Here is a 23,132-nt window from a genome sequence, read left to right as displayed (position 1 = left end):
AGTTGGATATCTCCTCAAACCACCATATGTACTCCTCTAGGATTTAGGGGGTCTACATAACCATATGCAAAAGAAAATGGCGTTTTTCTGATCCAGGTGGATGTTGGTGGCCACCCACCTATCCCACTTGGACCTCCATGACTGTCTCTTTCATATTTTCAATTTCCGTAATTGTAGCACAATTTACTATTTTTAGCAGTTTTTCGGGTCCTCAACTTCCGGAGCCGTTTTGAGGCCCTAAATGATGTCTTTTGGGAAAACTAAGAGCAACATGGGTCCGTCGGCTGATGTTGCTCTTCCCAAAGTTGTATTTCTCAGATAGATCTTTCTAACAAGATACTGTGCACGTCAAACGAAGATCGTATGCCAAAGTTACGACCCCAGGAAGTTGATGTACCAATTTACCCAAATGGGGCCCACAATTTGGCGTTTCATCTTCTAGGGTTTAGTTTTTGGATGTTTATGGATTTCCATTGTTTCTCAACAATAAATAGGCCTTCAAGCCTCATTGTGATACAGTTGAGATGCATGTAGCCACCACATCTCTTCTCAGAGATAAGCTACCATCGCCCTAGCTGGTTTATTTCCATTTATGTTTGTAAGCATATTGCAGTATTTTACATTAATGAAATGAAGTATTATTTCCGTTGCATCTATGTGTTCATGGTTATCTCTGTAATTTGTTGTGTTCCTTTTTAAATCTGGATAATTTTCAAACCTAAAATGATGGATGAGGCTTGTGTATAGGCAGGATACTTGGAGAACATAAGCTAGAAGAAAGGGAAATTAAGTGGGTCAAGGAACAAGGAGCACGAGGAAGCTTCCAAGTATGGGGACAAGAAGTAGAATGTAGGAAAAGAAAAATAGATAGTAGCCATAACATGCCCTTGCAAAGATCTCAACAACCATTGCAACCACTATAATGTTTATGGTCATACATAGGAGAAGTGTTGGAAGTTTCATCCAGGGCTCAACATGAAGAATTGAAAAAAAGATGCTAGAAAGAAAAATTTCATGGCCACTGAATCGAGAAACCAAGTGAAAATCAACTCAGACATGGATGAGAAGATTATCTATACATTAGTTCGTAAAAAGATGAATTTGACCAGCGTTCAACAACAAGAAGAGAAGGAAATGACTAGACACTTCCATAAATGATACAAGTTAGGAAGATAAAAAATGATGCTCCTATTAAACTTAAGATCACAAGAGAATCTCATATTAACAAATCTAGTCAAGAAACTAGGACTAGAGACTCATGACCATCCTAGCCCAAATCCATTGGGATGGGTTCATGAGGAAGCAAATATAAATGTAACTAAACACTATAGAATCAAATTTTCTATCAGTGTTGATTTTATTAATGAACTAGAGTTGGATGTAGTTCCACTTGATGTATGTGGAGTTGTATTTTGGAGTCCCTATATGTACATGCAAGATGAATATTCATGTGAAGAACCAATCAATACCACCTCATCAAGGACGAATAATTACATTATTGAACTCAAATTGGTTAATGGTCATCCAAAACTGCCACATTGTTCAAGTCAAAATGGATAGTGGTAAACCATAAACCATGAATATCAATGGAATATGATTAGTGGATAACCAAGAAAACAACCAAATTAAGTAAGGATGGTTAGTGGTTAGCCAAAAAAATCGCCACATAAAGAATCCAAAGCTCAAGCTTGGATCCTTCTAATACATAATCATTGAAAAACCTCTCAACTTGCATCTGACAGGGAGAAATATCAAATCTCATGCTTCAAGATTCAAAGTCAATCAAAATTCATCAAACTTTGAGAATTCTAGCATAGAAACTAGTTTCATCAACAATAATCATTCCAGTTATTCATTGGGAATGTTCAAACATGCTAGTTGTTCACTTCCATACATCCATATATTGGCATTTTTTAGGATGTCTTCATCGATACTTAGGAAATTTTAGATTGAAGATGATAAAATTTATTGGTGCAATTATTTTGACTAGTGATTCGGGGAGGGGAGGGGGTGGATGATCAGGGAATGTTAGATTGTAGTCCATGGAAAATCATAAATTCTAAGTTGTAAGCCTTATATTTAATGAGGTACTTTCACAATACACTAATGAGTTGTCAATGAGATCTAGATGTAGAATGGTAAATTTAATGTGCCTCAAATTTATATAGTGGTATCAATACAAGAAAAAAGAGAACGACATTAAGCCTTTTCTGCCAATATTGTCTTGTCTTATTTGTACTCCAATTCTTAACAATGATTTATAAGTTGGTTGTGGTTTGGGAAATAAAAGCACAATAGGCTACTACCCAATCTCCTAGTCATATGATTGAGTAAGAGGACATAAATAATTTAACTTCAATAGTGAACCACTTAAATATGTTCAAGAGGTGGCTCATTATTTTCAAAAGTAGTTACACTATCCTTAAACACATGCTTTGGGTCTAACTTATCACTTTAAGTAGTGACATGGCTAGGATGGGAGTACACAATCTGAAGGTTTAAAATGATGAATTGATGAGGATTGAGCGTCTCTGCTAGCCATACAATTTAAGCCCTCCTTATAGTCCCAAATTTTGTTTTCATTTGCAAAGTGCCCTTCCCAACAATATGGGTTCTCCGTATATCGTGTCTTAGTTAGTGAATGCAAGGTTAACTATATATAATCTAGTTAATGCTTCTAGAAAAGAAAATTTATTCAAGACAAAGTAGAAACACACACACACACACAAATGAACATAAAATAAATGTCGAGAATTCTATTATGAAATCATTTTTCACAACCTTGCATTTGCCATTTCAAAACAAATCTTTCAAAAAAAAATCAAGAATGTAAATTAATCATATATATCTATATCTATCTATCTATATATATATATGAACTACTTCTAGTTCCTTGTTATTAGAGCCACTATCAATTTGTATTTGTTTTGTGATAGACCTCTCTCTCTCTCTCTCGATAATATATATATATATATATATATATATATATATATATATATATATATATCACAAAACTAAGACAAATTGATAGTGACACTAATAACAAGGCACTAGAAGTAGTTCTCAACACCCATCACCCCAATCAAAGCTGTTATTCAAAATTGGCCTTGACAGCTGGATTCTTGTCATTAAAATTCATAAAATATTTTACAAAGTTCCAATAGCAAAAAGTTCCTCTTATTATCTAATTGATTCATTTTTATACTTTTTCTCATAATTTCCATGTAAACTCTTAGAATTCCTTGTATATAATTGTGACTATTTATCTTCTTTCTCAATAATTATGTTTCCATGTACAATTACATTCTTTTAGCTTCCCTTAAGCTCCCCAAAGGGATGTGAAGTGTCAAAATATTGAAAACTAATAATAAATTTATAATCTTCATTTTGAAAGATAGTGAGCCCACATTACCTATCCATTACTTTGAAAGTTTCATGTTCATTGTTTTCTTTTAATATGACATTTCATTATTTATATGGTCGATTTCCTTACTTGCACAAGTTATGTTTTTGTTGGGTGCATGCAAGACATTAATTAATTTTATCATCATTTCAACATAATAATAATAATGTTTGATAATAATGAATCAATTCATATTTATATCAATAATTGCAATAATTGTTACATGTTTTGATTCTAACATCCAATAAAACACTGGAAAATATTGAAGTTACTTCATAAAAAAAACAACATATCCACTAAACTTTAAAATTTGTTTTACTAAAAAAAATCTAAACAATATTATTCACTTACTTTATCAAACAATATTGGCTATAAAGACCAATATTACATATTAAATTATTTAAACAAAGTTAAATTCAAAATAATGATGAATAGATTTTTTTGCCCAAAAAATTAAGTACAATTGGAAATAGTAAAATCTCATCCAGTATAAGTGATATATCAATTACCATAAATAAGATTAAATAATTATTAAATGAGAATTTTACTCTTAAGAAATTTTAATATTAACTTTTAACTCTTTAAAAATCAACATATATTCTAATAAAATACACCCCTAATCATTTGATATATATTAAATAAATTTATTTATTATTATTATTTTCAAATAATTTATCTCTCTTACCATCCAAGGAAGAGTCTAGAAAAACTTTTGACTACACATTGTTTTAATATCAAATTGCCAAAATTAAATATTACCACATAATTGATTCATAGACTAGATTTAATGTACAATGTTTATATTTTCATGAACCATATTGGTAGTAGATGCGTGAATGAAATCATAAACAAAATTATATCTATATATATAAATATAGAGGTAATGCTTTATCCCGTGCACTGATTGAAAAAGAGCAGGCTCGGAAAATAATATGTCTTATATTTTCTTGATGTGAGTTGTGAACAAATTAGTGTTGATTATATTTTCATACGGGTGGTGGAAAGATAATACCTCATTGCATTAGTTATTTATATCATTCATTTATCTAAATTTTCACTCATGAATATATGCATTTTCCTCGACAACCAATTTTATTTTACAAATATTAAAAACTAAAAATCAATAACTTTATTTTGCAAATATTAAAGATATACATATTTTTATAAATATAAAATTAATTATTTATTCATTAAATAATATATTAATATAATTGATAATATAATGTTGAAATTACATTCTTTCCTAAATAATATTTATTTATTTCATCTAATTTTATCTATATTTATATTATATTTTATATAAAACAATAATATATATGAGAATGTATAAATAACTATAAATATTATCTGAAAAAAATAACTTATTACTATAAGTAATATCAAAATCATATATAATTAAACATTAATAGCTATATTATTTATGTTTACCATTATTATACAATGATATTGACATAATTTTTATCAATATTTTTTTGTTTCTTTTTAAAGGAAAAAAATATTTGTTAATATAACAATTTGTTTTATTCACCATACATTTTATGGATACAATTTCTGATTTATAAAGTCCCATTATTTAGGGAATCGATACACTCCATAAAAGGGTTGTGGCCTTTTGGGAGACAAAAGCCAATGCCTGGCTTTCTCCCACACTACAAAAACAAAAACCACTCCTCCAAATCCAATTCCTAGACCTATTACCAAAGCCATCAATGACATCTTTTCATCCACTCTACTAAGCCATCCCATTACAGGGTTACCACTCATAGTACTACTATTTTCTTCTCTCCTTGGTCTTTTATTTTCATTGCATGTATCTAAAGGACACCCATACAAACACTTATTTCTTTGAAATGAAGTAACATTAAAAGTAGAAAATTGTGTCCCTATTGGGATTGGGCCACAGACGTTGTTAGATGAAACATCAAAAACACCCAACTCATGCAATATAGAGAGCTCTTAAGGAATCTCTCCACTTAAATTATTCTTAGCCAAATCTAACTGCTCCAAAGCAGAGATTAACCCTTCTAGTTGATTCCTTGATAGATTCAATAGTCGCAAGCTGCTCATACCTCCAATGCTTGTGGGCATTTCTCCATTGACATCATTGCTAGACAGATCAAATATAGTGTCTATGGGCAACACATATGATAGTGTATATTCACCTCCTTTAATGTCAAATACCATTTTATAAGAAAATATTGTTTCATCTGAAATATTTGCATAGTACGCAAATCCGAATTGAGTTGAAATTACTCCATCCATGGGAGCAGATTCATTGATTGTAAATCCAGAGAGTTTCTGAAGTTGAGATGGTATTTTTCCATTGAACCTATTGTTGGATAAATCCAACACATGCAACTTCGTGAGATTTGTAATACATTGAGGAATAGCACCACTAAGATTATTATAAGCAACACTTAAAATTTTCAAGTCATGAGAATACGCAAGGTAGAAAGGAAGTTCGCCCATTAATCTATTTTTCCTTCAATCAGGAAGTCTAGGTTGAGTACAACTGCCAATGATGTGAGCAAAGTCCCAGAAATTTGATTGGAGTGAGCAGAGAAAACTTTCATAGAAGTGCAATTGCCAATAGCTTTAGAGATTGGCCCTTCCAGATTATTTTGTGATAGATCCAAAACCTGAAATGAAAACAAACCATTTATACTATAAAGTATACTTCCAGTGAAATTATTGAATTCCAAATGTAAGTATTCCAAGGAATGAAGTTTTCCTACACTTTTTGGAATTACACTGGTTAAATAATTATTTGATAAATCAAGAAATTGCAATCTTTTTAAATTGGTAATTATACTGGTTAAATAATTATTTGATAAATCAAGAAATTGCAATCTTTTTAAATTGGTAATGGATTTAGCGATACTTCCTATAAAATTATTCGAACTAAGATCCAGTGAAGTTAAGTGACTCAAATTAGCAATAGCTTTAGGTAACTTCCCTGTAAGGTTATTGAATCTAAGCTGTAGATAGGAAAGGGGATGGCGGAATAAGATATCCGGTACAAAACCTTTTAATCTAAATTTAACTAATCTTAAAGTTTCCTAGCTCTGCCGGAATAAAACCCGCAATTTTACTAGAAAACCTGCCCCTGAACAGTTCTGTAAGGGAAGAGCGGTTTCCAAGAGACGGAGGAATAATAAGTCCAAGTACTCAAGGTTCTGTAGCAACCCCAATTCTCCTGGAACAGAACCTGATAAAAGATTATATGCCAAACCAATTGTTTGGAGAGCTTTAAGTTGCCCAAACTCTGGCGGAATTCTCCCTCTCAATTTATTGAAAGGAAGTGTCAACGTGCGCAGTAAAGAGAGAAAAAGGTCTATGGGAACAACTCTTCTGCAGCCGATACCATTCCACGAGCATATGTTGGCAGAGTTGTGGGCCGTCCAGTTGGACAACAATCCATGTGGGTCAGCCGTTATGGCGTTTCTGAAGGAGAGAAGAGCTTCCACATCCCTTTTCTCGTGGCGGGCCATGGAGCTTCCAGATTCCTGCAACATTGACATGCATCATTCATAACATTGATGACCGTCATCTACAACAACAGAGACCTCTGCCATTACAAAGCACAGCAGCTTTAGGAAAACAGCGATATGATACATATGAATTATGTTCTGGAAATGTGGATATATATATATATATATATATATATATAACTATTACTACTTCTATTATCGGACAAAGCCGTGTGTAGGATTCCAGCCAGCTGGAAAATTGAAAGACGGTAACAAATTGGCGTATGAAGTGGGGCATAGAGACGAAGAAAGCGTTGGTAAAAGCAACCTCATAGCGAGTACAGGAGGTATTGAACAAGACAAGAAAAATCATGGAATTCACACTTGTAATCTGAATTAAAGAAAAATGAGGATCGTCAAATATCACGATGGGTATAATATTTTTTAAAGTCTTCGTTTCACTTTCTATGTTTGGAAGTTTTTCTAAACTTTCGCTCTCTTTACAACTTTATTTTTAAATGGTATTTCACACTACAAAATAAAAAGTTATAGTTGGTGATAGTATGGTTTCAAACTATCATAATAGAAGTTATGGTTGGTGTCAATATGATCTTTCAAACTAAACAAAAATGGTGATTGTGAAATATCACAATGTTGTTATGACTCCATTATTTTTCGAAGTCTTCCTTCTATATTCTATCTTTTGAAGTTTCTGTAAACTATCACTCTCTTTACAACTCTACTTTTAGAAGGTATTTTACAAGACAAAATAAAAGTCACGGTTGGTGATAATATGATCTTTCAAACTATCACAATTAGGATGTATTTCACAAGACAAAATAAGTCATGGTTGGTGTCAATATGGTATTTCAAACTAAAGAAAAATGAGGATTGTGAAACCTCATGATGTTCTTATGATTCCACTATCTTTTAAAGTCTTTCCTCTATTTTTTGAAAATTTTGTAAACTTTCATTCTCTTTACAACTCTACTTTTAGAAGGTATTTCACAAGACAAAATAAAAGTCATGGTTGGTGACGATATGATCTCCTCTATTTTTTGAAATTTTTGTAAACTTTCACTATCTTTACAACTCTACTTTTAGAAGGTATTTCACAAGATAAAATAAAAGTCATGGTTGGTGACAATATGATCTTTCAAACTTTCACTATCTTTACAACTCTACTTTTAGAAGGTATTTCACAAGACAAAATAAAAGTCACGATGGGTGATAATGTGATCTTTCAAACTATCACAATTAGGATGTATTTCACAAGACAAAATAAAAGTCATGGTTGGTGTCAATACAATATTTCAAACTAAAGAAAAATGAGGATTCTGAAATCTCACGATGTTCTTATGATTCCACTATCTTTTAAAGTCTTTCCTCTATTTTTTGAATTTTTTGTAAACTTTCACTCTCTTTACAACTCCACCTTTAGAAGGTATTTCACAAGACAAAATAAAAGTCATGGTTGGTGACAATATGATCTTTCAAACTTTCACTCCACAACTCTACTTTTAGAAGGTATTTCACAAGACAAAATAAAAGTCATGGTTGGTGAAAATATGATCTTTCAAACTATCAAAATTAGGATGTATTTCACTAGACAAAATAAAACTCATGGCTGGCATCAATATGATCTTTCAAACTAAAAAAAAATGAGGATTGTGAAATATCATGAAGTTCTTATGGCTCCACTATCTTTTAAAGTCTTCCCTCCAATTTCTATCTCACTGTCTTTTAAATTCTTCCCTCCACTTTCTATCTTTTGAAGTTTCTATAAACTTTCACTCTCTTTACAACTCTACTTTTAAAGCTTTCACAAGACAAAATAAAAGTCATGGTTGGTGACAATATGATCTTCCAAACTATCGCAATTAGGATGCATTTCACTAGACAAAATAAAAATCATGGTTGGTGTCAATATGATCTTTCAAAATAAAGAGAAACGAAGATCGTGAAATATCGCGATGTTCTTATGACTCCACTATCTTTTAAGGTCTTCCCTTCACTTTCTATCTTTTGAAGTTGTAACACCCTCCTCCAAATCTACCCAAGCAACTGGACAACCAGGGTGAACAGATGACAAGAGGCCACTATGATATGATTCGACCTCCTAAGTCACATTAAGGAAGTGGGACCAATGGAAACACACCATACATACATCCAACATCAGCATTAGGACCCTCAGGAACCAACCCAACCTTTCTGCCAACCAGCCCTTGGGTCCCGCCGAAATTTTGGACTACTTGACCTCTGGACGCTCCCATGCTATGGGCATGCCAGCGTCCAGGGACCTTTGGGTGCTCTCTCAAGCTTACAAGTCAGCTTCCATGGACTATTTTTCTTAGTTCTGTGCTAGCGTCCCTACGATTTAAGACACATTTTTAGGCCCAGAGCCCAGGTCACTTCCCATAATTAAACGACACCTTCAGAACAGTGAGATAACAAGGAAATGATAGTATAATTGCAATCACTTGAATGAGACCTTGACTGGACCCCTACTAGCCGTGACAGACATTTCATCAAACATATCACGAATACGTAATCTACAGGTATAAATAACATATCTGAGCATATGGGTCTCATAATTATTTGAGATTCACTATGAGGCATTGTTTCCTTATCTCTTTAGCTGCAGTTTCATCCATTAGACCATAGATACATTGTTCATTCATATACAAGTAAAAACATGATGGGATCCATACATAGCGACTGTCATAATACATATTCATAACCATCATAATAACAAAATAAATACCAAGGATACAATAGCCATAGAATCCACATATAAACTAATATAATACTCATGAGATAACAAGGAGAAATAACCTCATAGTAATGATACAAAATCCAACCCGTATGAGACTACCACGTTCCAACCGACCGTGGAATGACTGAGCCAAATATCTCTTCAACCATTCACCCCCATGCCATATTACAAGCATGAATGTGGGACCTCAGAAAACACATCAATCCAAAACCATCCAGGGCTTCCAGAGGCCATCCACCTCAACCCATACAACAGTGATTCCATCTCACGATCGGGCATCACAAAACCATCATCAAATAGGTCTCTACCCAAGCCTCCCAGGGCTCCAAAGTGTTTGTTCCAACCCGACTTCTAGGACTAGTAGCTCAACCAAGAGATTATTCTAGGCTTTCAGAGTGTTTGTCCAACCAGGGCTTCCAGGACTATTAACTTAACCGACCAAGGGATTCCAGAGCATTTGTCTAACTAAGTCTTCTAGGACTAGTAACTCAACCTAAGCTATTACAAGGTGTTGTTGATGGTGCTGGACCCACCAACCTGTAAGTGGATCTCCCCGGTAAGAAGTCCCAATCATATGTCAAATCGTTTGGTGTAGGAGTCTCAGCAATGGGTTGTATGGTAATGCCTTGACCGCAATGTCGCATATAGGCAACTAAGATAACTTTGTCAGTAGCAAGGGTGTGACTAATGCAGTGAGTCAAGGAGGATGTATGAGAGGTTCTAGCACAAAAAGAGGAGATGAGGATGAAGGTGAGTTCCAGGTTGAAAGGGATCAGTCCCAACTCAGCTAGAAACACACAACACCAAAGACATGCACAGCTTCCGGCGGAGCAGTCCACTCAGATGTAGAATTCACATGATACAAGGTAAGATAACACGTACAACACTCACATATTAGTCCGAGACAAGTGCAATGGTTGTTGCAGCAAGGTTCATGTGAAAGATCTGTCTGGTGTCCGGCAGAGCAGTTGACACGAACGAGACATAATTAACAACATATACAACGCATTAACAAAAATATTCATATAATTCCATACAAATCAATTCATACACAAATACGTAAGTTAAACAACATATATCATTAAGGCAACTAGTACAGTCCAAGTACAATAACAACATATGCATGAAAATGTGTTGGCTCTTATTATATCAAGAAGTGTAAGTCACAATCATACAATACATCCATGTAAACCTGCCAGCCCCAACAATGGAACGTTATAGCCATATCTGCCTCCTCCTCTAAAGAGATGAACTAGCTCCATGCAGTGGAGAAGCTAAGGCATGTTACAATATTGTTTAAGCTCTTTCCAAGATAGTCTTATCTGAAGTTTCGCTGTGCAAAAGCCTATACAATGAGTTATAAGGGACTATTTATAGCAAAGGGTGGGGTGACCCTTGATATTCCCCTTTTTGACGGTTCACCTACCCTCATGACTATTCACCTACTCTATGACTGTTACATCCAACCATTGACACTTGACTTACACTTGAAATGACTTAACATTACAATTCACATGTACACATGTGAGACAACATGGCTTGAGAAAGCCTTGCAAGACATCATTGGCACTCGGTCCACTGTGATGAGACCAACTCTTTGACATGCTTGTGATGGTGAAGGTGGTGAGCTAATGCTAACCTTGGTCGTCCATGATGGTGTGCATGCACCTCATGGTGACATCTTGCTGAAGGGAACTCTTGCCTCTATTGCAACCGTGCATTGGTTTAGCCCCTTCATCCAACTCATCTCCTAACATGTGCATGGGCTTCTTGGGTACGGTTGAATTGGAAACACACTGATGCATAGTGTTTGTGCTGATATTCAAGTGTGTGCTAGTGGTCATGCGCATCAACTTGCCGAAGTACACGTTCAGCCCGAGTTGGACTTGCTCCCTGTCTTTGCCTTCGTGAGTCTGTTGAATGGGTTGGATTGCATGCGTGCGTTGAACGACATGCATGCTGTTGAATCCCTTGCATGTGATCAACAACACTACTCACCATGTTTGCTCTATGTCAGCTGCTAGGATGGATCCTTAACTTGTACGGACACAGTTTCATCCGTGAGTGCATGTTGCGCCCATTGTTGTTCTTGTTCCTGCTAGAACTCATTCGTCTGTCTGTGTAGCTTCATGTTCTTCCTGAGTTGCTATTTCAGCACATGAAAATCCTTCGTTGTTCCATCTTCTGCCTTCGCGCGATCTTCATGTCGCGCCGTCACCTCATAGCCTGAGTCTCCAAAGTTGCTTTCATCATTGATGGATCTTCTTGAGCTTGCAACCTTATTCCACCTCCATGTTGTCAACAACTCTCCTCTTGCATTCGTTGCATTTGATATGTTGTCTTCAGCTACTTTTCATGATGCTACTCGATGTGATGCTACTGTTGTCATATCTTGATGTCCTTTTCTATGAACGACTTGTGTAGAAATTTCTACAAATCAGCTAGCTCTGATACCATGTAGAAATTCTGATTGTAGATTAACCTGATAATGCAATATAAATAAAGAAAAATACTTTAATATACTTCTATAAGCAATTAGCGGAAGCTTAAAAGATTTCAGAAAGATTAAGCGGAACACATATAATCAGAGAAGAAACAATGCACATGAAACACAGAAGAATACTCAGGGGAAAGCCTCAACTAAAAACCCCACTATCTGTATTATCATTACAAGTTGGAAATATCTCAGAAATACACAAAATACCTTCTCCTCTGCCCTCCTGATCTCCTATTTCCTAGTGCGTTTTCTCCTGGTTGATCCTCCTATTACCAAGTTTAACACTGATCACTCACATTGATCTCACACCCTGTAAAACTGCGTAATCCTCTTGTGCATTAATCCTTCTGCATGCATGAGTTTCCTTTAGGAGAAAACATGCAACTGATAGTACATTTTCCTTGACATTTAGCTCAACTAGGTATTTCTCAAAATAGACATGCATGAGCTTCTGATGAGGGAATCTTTAGTTATCTGGAGTACACTGGTTGAGTGCATGCATGCATCAACTGATAGATAACTCACAATTAGTTCCTCAAACAATTTGGAACTAATTTAACTGGACTTAACTCAATAAACTGAGCTAACTAATTACAACTCAAATATAACTCAATATTATCTCCTTAATTAAGGGATAATCTAATTAATTTAAGGGATAATTGTTGCATGACTTCAGAAAGACTTCCAACTTGAATTTATCCAACTAATTAACTCAAGATGAATTAATTAATTATTTTTCAAGCAACTGGTTTGACTAAATTCGAATTTTAATTCACAATTTTAATTCAAGGACAAATTAAAATTGGAATATTCTAGATTCTATTTTTATCATTTCTTTTTGCTATTTTCAACAACTTGATGTCTTCGTGGGTAGGCAAATCCATGGACACTTGATCGACTGCATCCCCAGGCATTCTCTGAACAGTTTCTTCATCTCTGCTCTCCTGGAAACCATTGTACCTATACTGATGAGAGGTAGATGAACACCTGCAATACCTGGAGACATGGAAACACTCATGGAAGGAAATCTGTTAGTTGAAAACCAGAATGAACATGAGAAATGACTTGTAACATACCTGGGTGATTGATCATGAAGGTTGCGCAATTTCGGCTGGGAGGTCGGGAGACCGACTGCCAAGATTGCACAAGGCACAGTCTCGGCTACTGGGAGATTGATTGACTGTTGGAACTTCACAATGCATAGTTCATTCTGGTTGCTGACTGTTGGGACTGTGCAATGCACAATTCCAGCTAGGAAGGACTATTGGCCCAGGGACAAATTTGCGCAATTTCTTAGGCCAAGCAGCCACTATCCTCAAAAAATGCGCAAAACAATCCTAGAGGCCAGTGTTGGGTAGGAATGTAAAAATATGGAGAGGAAGGTGAGCCTTCCTTTCCTAGATTGCATAATGCAGCCTTGGTGAAGGTAGAGCTCGGGCCAAGGATGGTCGTCTCGCCAACGGGAATCTGAAAGCAAGTAAGTAAATGAATGCATGGTGACACTGAGTGATAGCAGAAGTGATTAACAGTGCATGAAAAACATGAATGAAAGATTCAGCAAATAGATGAACATGCATGTTGGTGAGGCAGTTCGCCAGTTGGGCAAACGTTCGTGCAAAACAGTTTCATGCTCGTGACAGCAGTGAGATAGCAACAAAAACTGAAACAGAGCTCGAACAAGCTAGTATACATGTAAATGGCAGCAAGCGTTCAAAGAAATCAAGCAAACAGTAATCATACAAGCAAAAACCCAAAAGCAACAGAAATGCAACATAAGGCATGGGAAGTTGGCTTACCCCAAAACAGTTGAGCTGAATGTGCCAACCGCTCCTAGATGTGATGTGGGATGTCAGAGCTGCAAGTTCGATGTGATGAATGAGCTCTGCAGTGTCCGATTGATGAGTTTTGATAACATCGAGGTTGTGACGCGCATGCCACAAATCAAGGGGAAGCGACACTTGGTGGGAGGTTTCTGAATTGCTCCTTGCATGTAACCTCCAACTGCTAATCATAGATCCCTGAGAAAAGGGATTCCTTTGCATGTTGCCTTAGGAGAAGTAGCCTATGCAAGAAAGTATGTTTTTCTTGGTTCTGGAGCGAACTGGTCAACTTAGCTGCACATGCAAGAGGTTTTTCGACTACTTGAAGGAAATGCACATTTCTTGCTCGGAGCTAGGCTGACTGCCCAGGAGATTTGCGCAATTTCTGGGTAGAGCAGATGACTATTGCCTAAATTTGTGCAAATTCTGGGCTGAGCAGCTTTGTTGGGGAAGTTTGTGCAAATCCTGTTGGTAGTGTTGACTGGCAAGATTATGCAATCCTGGAGCCCAACAGGCTGCCATACAGGATTGCGCAATTTCTAGAGGGAAGGTTGGTTGCCCTCCAGAAATGCACAATTTTCAAGGGGAAGTTGCTCAGCCTGCAACTGGACCAAGTCCAGGTGAGTAGCCTGTGAAGGGAAAGGATCAAACTATGATCCACAGGTTTCATTTGTGCAAGAAAGACACTGAAGCTTGAGTACTTGACGAAGCAAGGAAAGGTGTTGTGTAAGGTTGGTAGGGAGGCTCCAAAACAGGCTAAGGAAAAATTTTGGAGGGTGGTTGTAGCCGCTACAACACTTGGCGACACACTGGTAGAACTCCAGCTCTCTGAATGGACCTTGTTCGTGAAAAGCAAGTCTAACACCTCCGGAAGTATTGTTCATCTCTCATCTCATCTTGGCTTCACACTAGCTTGATTGTAAGATGTAGCATCTGCCAAACTCTTGGTCGATTGACACACATTCCAAGCCAAGGCAACACAGTTGTTTCGATTTGGGTTGAGGGGTATATAGGTGCACAAGCAGTATAGTCGTCAGAGTCTAAGTTTCATCTCTGGTGTTGCTCCATTTCCAACAGGCCTGGATAGTACCCCGGTAGAGTCACATAGGAACACAAGCATGGCTTTGCTGCTAGCGAGCCTGGTCAGTACCCCAGCGGAGTTACTTGCACCACCTCCCTGTTCAGGAAGCCTTTCTCTTCTTTTGCCTTATTCATTTTTCATTTGAATTTTTTTACTTTTTATTTTTTTCATTTTCCACTGTGCATAGCAGTTATTCATTTCAGAGGCAGAAGAGGGATCCTGACTTATTGAGAGAAGAAGAGGTTGTTCCAATAGAGAAGTAATTTATTGTATATCTGACATGCCTATTAAGGTTTTCCCCCTCACCTAACTCTACTTGACTGAGCTGACAAGGGTTAACCCAAAAAAACCTGACTAGAGAGGGTGACACTAGTTAGTGCGCAAGCGTTATGTTTTCGCCAAGGTACACTTTGAACAGTACATATTTTCCTTTGACGTATCACGGACTAAGAGTAACAAGTCCATCATATAGAGGCAAGATGACAGATAACCAAGTAGTGGTAGTTGTACAAGCCCTCTTTTACTTTACCTAGCTCGCTTCAAGAGTCATACTGTTGTGGGGAAAAATGCCTATGCAGGATGATCCTATCCACCTAAGGTGTGACAGTGCCTTAGCAACAAACGAGTACAGCTATACTGGTTTCTACCTTTATGAAATGTGAAAGAAGGGAGATCAATGGACTTACCGGTGTCTTCCGTTTGTCCCTCGATCCGATCTCTCTTCTCTTTGGGAGTTCACAGCTACTTGCCTTCCTGCTTATCTAGCTTCAACTTCCTGCAAGATCACAAGAGAACAGCTACTTGCGACAAGAGAAGAACTTTACTCAAAGACAGATGTTCACATTCATAACTAGTTTAGGATTAGAAATAAACCAAATAAACTAATACATTCATACATCAAAATACATCAGCATATAGGAGAAACCAAGATAGCTTTATTGATGAATAACAAGGTTCAGGAAGAGATACAACCCAAAGGGCTCCAATCCAGCATCTCCTTCCCAGCAAATGGAATTCCTCTCTTTTCCCCCTTCAAAGCATTAAGCACCCAATGATTCCAGTCTCAAACCAACAGTAATTCTTTGCAATAACAAAATTCCAACCTCTAGATCTCATGGAGGAGAGATCCATATATAGATGTTTGTAGAGAGGATGAGTCAGCTTGAGATCTGACTAGTGTCCTCTCCCTCTGTCAGTTCTTGAGTCCACTTGGAGGTTCTTGCTTCCACTTGGAGATTTGGAACCTCTTACTCATCACCATTCGAATTCCCTGAGGCAAGTGTCATTTTGGAAGCTTCCTGGGTTTTGACACCTTGAGAAATGAGCCTGCCACTTGTCCATTCTCGTTCAGCGCAGGTAGCCAGTGTTCCAGTTGACATTCAACGCAGGTAGCCAGTGTTGGCTTTGACATTCAGCGCAAACAGCTAGTGTAGCCACTAAAATGATCCTGATTTGACTTGTTTTGAGCAGTTTTCAGGTGGAGAACTTCTGTGAATTGCTGTGGTTTGTTAGCCTTGTTCCTCTAGGGGTAGGAACAACATGTTTAGGGACTTTGGATCCCTTAGATTATGGACATTTCATGCTTAATGTTGTAAGGCACAAAAATGTCTATAACAGTTGCCCCCTAAAGTATGAGGCTGTTTATCGGGCGAAATGATTTATCAGGGGGATCCGAAGTTCATCCAATGTTGGGAGGAGACCTGTAACATAATACAATACAATATATTATTTTTCATACTGCTTTCATGATCTAGCTGAGGCGGGCATTCCCATGCTCAGCTTTATAAATTCATTTTTCTGTACATAGAACAGACAATCGTCTGATGGTAGACTGATAATTTTGATGAAATTATCATCCTTTGAGTAGGATGATTATCTGCTACAATGATGTACATGTCAATGTCTTTATCTTTCTTGAATATATATATCGCAGCCCAGATGGATGAAACTAGATCCGGGGTCTTCAAACTCGTTCAATCTTCACTCTAAGTACAAGTCGATCCATGTGAGAATTGTTCTGAAGTCGAACATGGAAAGACCTCGCTTGATTACCGGTCAATGATGTAAACTGTTAACAAGCGCGAGAGGAATCACTGATAATGATAATGACCCTCAAGGTACTGCAGTACAATTCACGTGGTGTGAATAAAGGACTTGGCGTCGAACACCACGCAAAATCTTTCGGTCGAAGGTCATTGATGTATACCTATCGCCGGAAGTGAGAAACTTGCCATTGTGGCATGCAAGCTTCAAAGTACTGAAGGGGTTGTTCCTAGATCAACTTCTTGGATAATGAGATGATGTTGACAAGAAGCGATCCGTCAAAGGAGGGCCTTAATGAATCCCACATCAGTGACATGGAACGGAGCTAATGATTTTAATGGAGGTGAAAACGATCTGTGACATATGATTCAGGGTGGCGGTCATGAAAGGATGAAGGATAATGTATGGCAGTGGATGGGAGAGGGTTGACTTTTTCTGAACAACTTCTCTTGAGCACATGGCGACACTGATGCGATGGATCGGTAGCATTACCCCAAATATGGATGGTATGGCGAGACCATGGATGTGACCGGTGAATGAAACAACCCAACCCGATTGTGGTACGGAGGAAAAGTGTCATGTTCAAGAGCGACTTGCTACCATCAAAGTTTTCTTTAGTTCCTCCCAATTTTTCCCCAGTCATTACTGACCAGTACCTCTTTATTTTTGTCAAGCTTGAGGAGGATAACATATGCTTGTTCTATAACCTGCCCTTCGGGCAAGCCCATCGCTATGTTTTAACGAGCCTAGCAATAGTGAAACTCGTTCTCGTCTAAAGACAAGTTTGTCGCTATTTAATGATTTTAACGAGTCTAACGACAAGGATAACTCGGTTCTTTTCATTTTTAGAGAGTCTGAAAAGATACATAAAGTCAACTCCAAAATTCCTTTTTCGTCATCTAATCCCTTAAGTCCGAAAAAGTATAAAACAATACAGAAGGGATGAGTTTTCGATAGTTTTAACGAGCCGAATAAAACAAGCGCTCGATCTTTTTGTGCAATAATCCCTCAGGTCCAAAAATATTAAAATCTAGAGGAGGGATAGCTCTTCCGGTCGCTTTAACGAGCTGGAAGGCCAAAACTCGGAAATCTTTTCATATTTTACGAGTCAGTTGAAAAGAGCTTAAAGAAGACTCGTCTTTTGAGGAACGAGTGATAAACAGGGTTAGCAGCTAATTCCAGGTACAGGTTGGAATTTTCCAATCACGGCAGCGTCACAAGGATGGCTAGGTGAAATCACTCTTCGCAGCTGTTCCTCAAAATGGGTGTTCCTCAAAATGGGTAAACAATCATATGGTAAACGATCGGCCAAATGAAAAGTGGAGGTGATGGTGCAAACACGACCAAGGCTTTAATGGCTAATGATATTACATTCACAGTGGTTATTTACCAGGATAGTTCATTTTTTAACGAGCTTAAACGCGGGTGGAAACATTTGCTCGATTTTACGTTTATTTTTTAACGAGCATGAATTACGTGCTAAAACTGCTCGGATCTTGCGTTTATTTTTTAACGAGCATGAACTTTGTGCTAAAACTGCTCGATCTTGCGTTTATTTTTTAACGAGCATGAACTGTGTGCTAAAACTGCTCGATGATAAGTTTGCATGCCCCCAGCATAATAACGCAAATCGAGGTGCATGCATATTGGTCACTATTTAAGCATAGTAACGCTTGAGGTACAACCCATTACGGGGTTGCGCCAGTGGAATTTCGTCATAATCCATTAACTCGTAGGCTCCTTTTTCTAACACTCGTTTAACAATATAGGGGCCCATCCATAAAGAATTAAATTTACCCGCTCCCAATTTATCAGATTCTTGGTCATAAAGCAAGACCAAGTCACCTTCTGAGAAGACACGGGGTTTGACATTTTTGTCGAACTGCGCCTTGACTCGTTTCTTATGGGCCTTATTAGCCAAAGCGGCATCACGACGGGTTTCATCCAAATGGATTAATTGCAAGAAACGAGCCTCTTCTTCCGAAGTTCCGGGGAGGAGATCAATTGCGAGTTTAAGAGACGAGATTTCACACTGGATTGGCAAGACTGCTTCCAGGCCATACACCAGTTGGAAAGGTGTGAACCCGGTCGCGTTCTTTACCGATGTTCGGTAAACCCACAAGGCTGAGTACATGATTAGGTGCCACCTTCTTTTGTGAACCCCGATCATCCTTTGCAACATACGCTTCAGGACCTTGTTGATTGCTTCAACTTGTCCGTTGGCTTGCGGATAATACGGGGTAGAGCTGTCGTGAGATAGCCCTAGCTTGGCAGCTAATTCAACCATCATGTGATTGCGAAAATGCGACCCATGATCTGTAACTATGGCCTGCGTTACGCCGAACCTGGCGACTACATAATTGAAAAAGAAAAGGGCAGCTGTTTCACCAGTGTTATCTAATGTAGGCATCGCCTCGGCCCATTTGGTAAAATAGTCAACGGCGACTATAATATACCCATGCCCCCCGGTCGAGGTGGGGTTACATTGCATGAAATCGATGCCCCATTTGGCGAAAGGCCCAACAGCAACTATTGGCTGTAAAGGTGCGGGTGGTCTTCTGGTTTTGCTATCGAAAATTTGACAAGCATGGCAACTTCTGACTGCGGTTATGCAATCTTTGAACATGGTTGGCCAGAAGTATCCTGCTCGTAAGATTTTCTGTGCTGTAGCATATCCAAATTGATGCCCCCCACACGCGCCTGAATGACATTCATTCAGAGCTTTTTCGGCCTCTTCATGGGTGAGGCACCTCCTCAGAACTGTATCGATACCACGACGGTAAAGCGTATCACCGACGATCATGTAGTCTTTTGCTTGGTATCGTATACGTTTCTGTTCTGAGTGAGAGGTGTCAGGCCTGAATTTTTGGGTTTGGAGATAAATTATTATATCTCCATACCACTCATTGCTTGCAGATATCAGAAACAAACTTTCGTCCACGATTGACTCTTCTGATGTTTCATCGTTGGACGACGATGGGAGATCGCACAATAATTCTGCGAAGACTAAAGCTTTCTTTGATTTGGATTTTACAAATTCCAGATCAAACTCTTGAAGGATCGCTATCCATTTTGAATACTTGCCCCCCAGCAACTGTCGCGACAATATATAAGTCATGGGGTTGCAATCTGATAGAATGGTAGTTTTCCGAAAGAGGACATAATGTCAAAATCTTTGTATCGCTTGAACAGTAGCTAGTGCTAGCTTTTCAACATAAGAATATTTGCTTTCAGTATCATTCAAGTTTTTACTTAAATAATATATAGGATGTTCAGTTCCATCGAATTCTTGAACTAAAACCATCGCAATGGTCGTATCCGCTGTAGCCAGATACAGGTTAAAATCTCTTTGATAGTCCGGGGCATACATTAATGATGCTTTTACTAGAGAATCTTTCAGAGCATCAAAGGAAGCTTGCGCCACCTGGTCCCGGACGAAAGGTACATCCTTTTTCAAAAGACGAGTATAACCTTTAGCAAGTTCTGCGTAATTTTGAATGAACCTCCTCAGAAAGTTTTCTTTCCCTTGGAGTTTCTAAATCTGAAGCAAATTTGAAGGTGGAGGCAAATTGATGATTGCCTGAACCTTACAAGGGTCAAGATGAATCCCATCCTTAGAGACTACAAAGCCAGGTAAACGACCAGAACCAACGCAAAATACACATTTGTGTGGATTGAGTCTTATCTTGTTGTGTTGGCAACGTAGAAATATCGCTCTTAAATGCTGCGGATGATCAGTCCGCTTTCGCGAATGAGCCGGAAGGTCGTCGAGATAAGGTTGAACGATGTTCTTGATGTCATGGAAGGCATAATTCATTGCCCTCTGAAACGTCGCCCCTGCATTCTTTAAACCAAAGGGTAATTTTCGATAAGCGAATGTGCCCCACAGACAGATGAATGCAGTCTTTGACTAGTCCTGTGGGCGGATATTTATTTGATTATACCCGGAAAATCCATCCATAAATGAAAAGATTTCACATCCGGCGCATTCATCAATTATCTGGTCGATGAAGGGTGTAAGGTAGTTGTCCTTTGGACAAGCTTGGTTTACATCCCTATAATCGACACACACTCTAATTGTCCCTTGTTTCTTCATAACAGGGACAATATTCGATACCCAATCAGTTAGAGGAACCGGGTAGATGAAACCAGCATGGAGGAGCTTTTCAACTTCTTCTTTAATGGCAGCGACTTTCTTGGGGTGCACCTGCCGAAGCCGTTGTCTTACTGGTTTGACATCAGGATACATCTTAATTTCATGTTCAACGATACTCGAGTCAATGCCTGGCATTTCATCATATGACCAAGCAAAGACATCTCTAAACTCGCGAAAAAGAGCGTTATATATTTCCAGTTCTGAAGGGGAACGACCTTTGCCGACATAAATATTCTCTACAACATTTGTCTTAGTCGAGATATTTATGGCTATAGTCTCTTCAATATTGGATAAGTTTCGCTCGGAATCCACCGTATTTACAGTATTTGATAGGAATTCAAAAACTGAAGGGTGATAGAGGTCATGTTGAGTATCTTCTTCATATTCCGGAAGAAGGGAACGATGGTGGCAATCATTCCATGGTGCCCCCTCAATCAACATAGATTGTAGAATTCCTTCGTCAGTCCCATGTACTTTCGACCAAGGATCTAATGGGGTACCATATTCTCTAGACCTATCTACCCAAACGCTTGACGAGCGTTGATATGGGTTCGCCTCCCATGCCCGAAACATTAATTGCTACAATATTTCTATAGGGCTTGGAGGCAAAACCATTGCATGATCCATGTCGATATCGTCTTCTGAGATCTTCGTGGAAGATATCATGTTGCAGGCTCTTACCAATGCTACTTCCCCTATATAGAATGGAGGTGGAAGTGCAAAAGTTCCCATTAATGTGGGGTCTTCCAGTAGGCCTACTCCGATGTCTTGAAGCGAATGGTTGCTTCCATGGATCATGGGAATGCTTCCTGTAACTTGTGAACCATTAGGGAGGAAGTCTTGTTGGTCGACGATCGTAATCCCTCCTTCAAACGGGAATGCGATCTTCCTAAAATAAGTCGACACAACAGCTGCTATGGCATAGATCCATGGTCTTCCCAGTAGGATGTTGTAGTCAAGATTCCCATCGATGAATTCAACATCTATTTCTACTGTTTTTCCTCCCAGTTCCACCTTCAAGTTATTAGGGATACCGCACGGGGTATATGTCCTTCCGTCGAATGCTTTTAATGTCGTCGAAGATCGCGACAAGGTTGGAGATCCTAAAGTTTTCCAGCAACTCATCGACATAATACATGTGGATGCCCCCTCATCAATAATTGTTCGGTGAACAGTTTTGTTGAGGGCTTTCACTTGAATAAGGAAAGCTAGTTGAGCTGGTAACTGAGGATCGTATCCTTTGTGATCAAAGGATACAAGATTGGAATCCTTAGGATCAACCCCACCAATAGCCGATAACAAAGCCTGCCTTTGGGATGGGCAATTTGTAGTACTTCAAGAGTCGACATAGCGGATGGCGATTGGGCCAAATCTTCCACTATGTTATAATGTTGCGCCGCTCTGGCGCGAGGATTAAATGTCGACTTGTGTACTACTGCCTTTGGCGGTTTTATTGTTAATTCGGGAATGATGGGCAGTACAACTTCTGTCGAAGTTGTTGTCGAACTACTGGGTCGATCTTTACCTTTGTCGTTCGACAGCTGCGGATTCCCATAATCTTTGTTCCTTGTCGAAATCAAAGCATCATTCTGCTATTTTGAAACCGACAACATGAGCACTTGCGACGGGGAAGAATTTCCACTATCAACCAGATTTTGACTTGGATTGGGAAATGGATCAGTTAACACAGCTGAGGTCTGCGAACTTTTAAAGAATCTCTTAAGCTCAGCTTTGTACGGACATTTGTTTGTCCAATGATCCTCATCACATATTTGACATGGATTTTTCCTATTTCCAGGAGGGTCTGAAGAGGTTTTTCCAGGGGATGACTCACCCTGTTTCTTCTTCTTCCCTTTGTTTTGCTTTTTCTTGCTTCCTGGTTGTTT

At 38.2% G+C, this 23,132-nt stretch overlaps 1 protein-coding gene across 1 annotated transcript; it reads right to left on the bottom strand.

The window, feature by feature from the left end:
* Positions 1–5,359: 5,359 nt before the first annotated feature.
* On the bottom strand, positions 5,360–5,872 carry LOC149147283 (receptor-like protein 34). The gene has a single exon (XM_089441781.1). It carries the CDS (start codon positions 5,870–5,872, stop codon positions 5,360–5,362), a length of 513 nt encoding a protein of 170 aa, XP_089297907.1.
* Positions 5,873–23,132: the final 17,260 nt, after the last annotated feature.

Source organism: Pinus tabuliformis, chromosome 9 (assembly GCF_031772625.1).
Source record: "Pinus tabuliformis cultivar Carrire ecotype Pingquan chromosome 9, CPIR1, whole genome shotgun sequence".
Lineage (NCBI taxonomy): Eukaryota > Viridiplantae > Streptophyta > Pinopsida > Pinales > Pinaceae > Pinus > Pinus tabuliformis.
The sequence above is the reverse complement of the archived record's forward strand: the minus strand, read 5'-3'. Positions and strand labels throughout refer to the sequence as shown.

Excerpts from the sequence above, each read along its gene's own strand:
- LOC149147283 (XM_089441781.1), bottom strand. The coding sequence starts at position 5,872 with ATGGGCGAACTTCCTTTCTACCTTGCGTATTCTCATGACTTGAAAATT.